General features: G+C 39.7%; 1 protein-coding gene across 4 annotated transcripts in view; it reads right to left on the reverse strand.

Annotated features, from left to right (window-relative positions):
- Window positions 1-692: 692 nt before the first annotated feature.
- The window catches only part of LOC106813504 (plasmolipin-like), a 7,874-nt gene continuing 4,755 nt past the window's right edge, over window positions 693-3,811 (reverse strand). For 3 of the 4 annotated variants that reach the window (XM_014817649.1, XM_014817648.1, XM_014817647.1), the window contains exons 2-5: window positions 2,783-2,864; window positions 2,411-2,581; window positions 1,998-2,096; window positions 693-1,274 (exon numbers count right to left, since the gene is read on the reverse strand). In XM_014817649.1, coding sequence (XP_014673135.1) covers window positions 1,128-1,274; window positions 1,998-2,096; window positions 2,411-2,581; window positions 2,783-2,857 — 492 coding nt within the window. In that variant the 5' untranslated portion in view covers window positions 2,858-2,864 and the 3' untranslated portion in view covers window positions 693-1,127. The remainder of the gene's footprint in view (window positions 1,275-1,997; window positions 2,097-2,410; window positions 2,582-2,782; window positions 2,865-3,811) is intronic. The other variant, XM_014817650.1, reaches the window with a different exon arrangement.

A 3,811-nucleotide genomic window follows, 5' to 3' on the forward strand; every position in this document is an offset into this window, starting at 1 on the left:
CAATTCCGTATTTCCTCCTATACCTTAAGTTAAAGGAGAAATATTCCCCCTCCATTGACACATCTCAACCTTTGACCCCCAAATTCGACATCCCGAGTCCTGTTCGCGATCCCCCCCGGCGTCCCGAATATCAAGACCGTACGTCGAGCGGTTAAGATTTGTGCCCAACTGTTGACGGACGCACGGACAGACGCACAACCATGCGATTCTACAAGCTGCATCTGACTTCGTCAGCTGAGCTAAAAATCGAGCATTCAGAAGTTTGAAAAATAAGACAGACAGAAAGATGAGACAGACAGTAATACCCCGTGTTACGAAAGTACTGCATTCCAGTTGGCAACATAAAATAACAAATTTGAACACAAGTTACTATACGAAGTACCCCGTTCTCTGGACACCAGGAACACACACATCCCATGAAGACTGCACGTGTTAGCGATTCCTATCAGGGTGGGAAACACTCCAAGGCAATAGAGGCACGTATCAAAGATAACCCTCTTGCCTTGTTGGTAGCTTGCTGCATGTGTATTACAATAATTTTACTAGCAGGGATCGAGAATGCAATTTCTCTCTTTTCGATTCGATAAATGCAAATTTGCATTTCGTATCCCGTGCGTTGTGGTGGTAAGTTACAAATTACGTATAGGTAAATTATTGTATCCTGAGTTTAGCGATCATACTGTACAAATGTATCGGGGATTGTCACATCCTGAGTTTAATGGTCACGACTTACAAACTACGTGTGGAAGAATTCATGCAATGCGAGTTATCGTAATGCGGGGTATTACTACATAATACAAGCAGCAGCAATATCACTATGTTCTGCAACTCATCTTCATCTAAGATGAGATACATATATATATAACTCTCTCAGCGTGTGTTTTTCAATCTTACATCAGCAGAGATTCAGCACTATTAACACGACGACCCACTTAAATCTACTTAAATTGCACTTAAATACACGAAATAATATGCACGGCAATGAATCCATTAAAATAAAACACCGGCAATCATTATCGACGCTGCCGATTGCACTGCAGAGCACCTACTTCGCACGAACGTGAAAGTTTGATCGTCGTTAATAGCACTTCTCGGGCTTGACAGGGGGCAGCACCTGTGACTGGCAGCTACGCATGGCTTGGGGAGCTGGTTGTGGCTGCTCCGCCCCGACCCGGCCCTGCAGCCGCACACTGCGTTGTCTCGCCACTTCTCCAGCACATGAACTTGATGACGGCATCGACGCCGTACGCTAACATGGCGCTGAACCCGAAGAACTGCAATGAGAAGAATGTATATAATAGAATATATGATGTGTATAATACAATGTAGCGACCAGAGGTGATGTCATGAACGCACGCTCACACACAGTCAGTCTAGAGGTGAGGACGCGCAGTCACACTCGGTCAGGCCAGATGGATTGCAAGGGACACAATGTTTTGCGGAAACTTTGAAAATCAATGACTGGAAGAGTCAGAGGTTGGCGTGTATATGTACGTAACCAGGGTTCTCCCTAAGAATTGCAGATAATAATATAATGTAACTTTATTGTATGTTATCAATGTTTTACTTTGCCATTAATCTGTTGCTGTTGAGCCAAATGCTATTGCAAATAATTGATAATTCGATGCATTGTTGCACTACTAATATATACATGGGTTTATTAAATGTTATCCAGGAGAGAAAAGATAGGCCCAATAGGTGACATGTTAAGCAGTTGCAGTCTCAATAATTTCGCATCGTGGTCACGCTATAAAATACACAAATGCACAAGCCAAAATATGCAGCTGAATTCAGCATGCCGGCTTCTAACGAAACAGCTGTGTGTGTGTATGTGCGTGTGTGTGTACGTGCATGCATGCATGCTTGCAAGCTGTGACGTCCAACCCTCCATTTCTCCTCTCCCCTACTCGCTCACCCTCACTCTCACCCTCCCTTTCTGCCCCAATTCTCTTGCTTTCTTTCTCTTTCTATGTAAGCACGTACGCATGTATACTCACTGAACCAGCTCCTAGTGCTGCTGAATATGATGCATTCGTAGCCAGGATCCCAGAGCCAACAAGAAACATAACGGTCACTATTCCACAGTAGACCATCTCCTGTACAAAACACACAACACATGTATGCACTTATTACGATTGTGGTACAGTATGGTTTACTATTATATGCATGTAAATAAATAAATGTGTGGGTATATCGAATCGATATATCGATGAATCGTCCTACCCGTAATATATAAATATATATATACATTTTTTGGGATAATCCACAATACTTGCTATTATGAAATTTCTATTTGTCTCACTCTCTCTCTCATCGAGCGTCAGTCTCTCTCTCATATAAATACGTAAGAATATATAATATATTATTTATATATATATATTTATGCACATATACTGGAAAATAAACTTACAGCAAATACCCATGGCAATCTGTATGTTCCAGGTATAAATAATAGGTAGAGAAATCCAAGAAGACCTGTAACTATCAATGTCATCACGCTGAGGTAAAGGAAATACTTGGCAGCAGCAAAATATGGATAGTTGGCGACTTGGACACAGATGAAAGCCAGCAGCGTTGTTCCCTGTAAACAGAGAGTGATGATATTATAATCCGTACAACCGTCTAGGTAGCCATTTAAAATAATACCTTCTCATGGTATCCCAGCCGTTTGTGCACTTACCAACATACCAACGTTCCTTAATTAACAGCAAGTGCCTGTAAACCAGTCTTCCAGAACAATCTTCACAACAGAAATTTGATACTAAGAGATATGACTACTTACAAGCTGAAACAGTTTGGCAATACCATGGCGTGTTGGTATACAATCAGGTGCAAAGTGAACACCTACTCCAGACATCTTTTAACTAGAAAATAAAAATAAATAAAAATAATAAAGACGAAATAATAAAAATAATAATAAAAATAAATTTTACACTTATATACGTTGATAGTGCAAATTGATCGTGGAAAATCATTATTTGGCGACATCACGAGAATCGCGAGAATCTGCATTGCTATGAACGCATTTGCATTACGAGACACTGTGATTTCACTCGTCATTTTTAATGTCATCATGCTGAGATTTACGAATACGCATTCGATCACCACGATACAGCAATTTCTGTGACACTCTGGTGAAGAAATGTCCTAGGTTTGTCCTATAGTTGCATAAATAATGGCTGTGTAAAACCTTGATCTAGATCTCATTCAGCACTTGGTGACTCTCAACTAACTAGCTGTTAGGTTATATTAGGGAGGTGAACAATCACTCAGTAGTTATGCCAAGCCTTTAGCCTTACATCAAGCCAAGGAGCTAAATATAACAACATGTTATATTTATATTTAATGTTATATTTAGCTCCTTGCATCAAGCTAACCTTCGTGTTCAGACAGAGGGTGGTGTCACTCCCAGATTACATTATTATTATTATCATTATTATTATTATTATTATTAAATCTTTATTGCATGTAATTCAAACGCATATATACATGTACTGAAGTGTACATCATAGTCTTTCGATTACATTTCTATACACTTTCTTTACGATCATTCTTAAATACGTGGTATTTCAAGTCATGACTGTAAGCAAAGACCATATACAATCCGATGGGGCACTTCCTATGCTTGCCACATAACCAGTGTTCGAAATAAGGGAAAAATTTGGGTTGTCTGACGGACAAGCTACAAGATATTTTGGCTTGTCCTGCAAAATTTTTGCTTGTCCTGATTATTAACATAGAAATATAGTAAATGTGTAAGGCCAAACCAAAAAATACCTTTGGTTCGGGTCACATGGATTGTGAAAATTAG

The sequence above is a fragment of the Priapulus caudatus genome, unplaced genomic scaffold, assembly GCF_000485595.1.
Source record: "Priapulus caudatus unplaced genomic scaffold, Priapulus_caudatus-5.0.1 Scaffold784, whole genome shotgun sequence".
Taxonomy (NCBI): domain Eukaryota; kingdom Metazoa; phylum Priapulida; class Priapulimorpha; order Priapulimorphida; family Priapulidae; genus Priapulus; species Priapulus caudatus.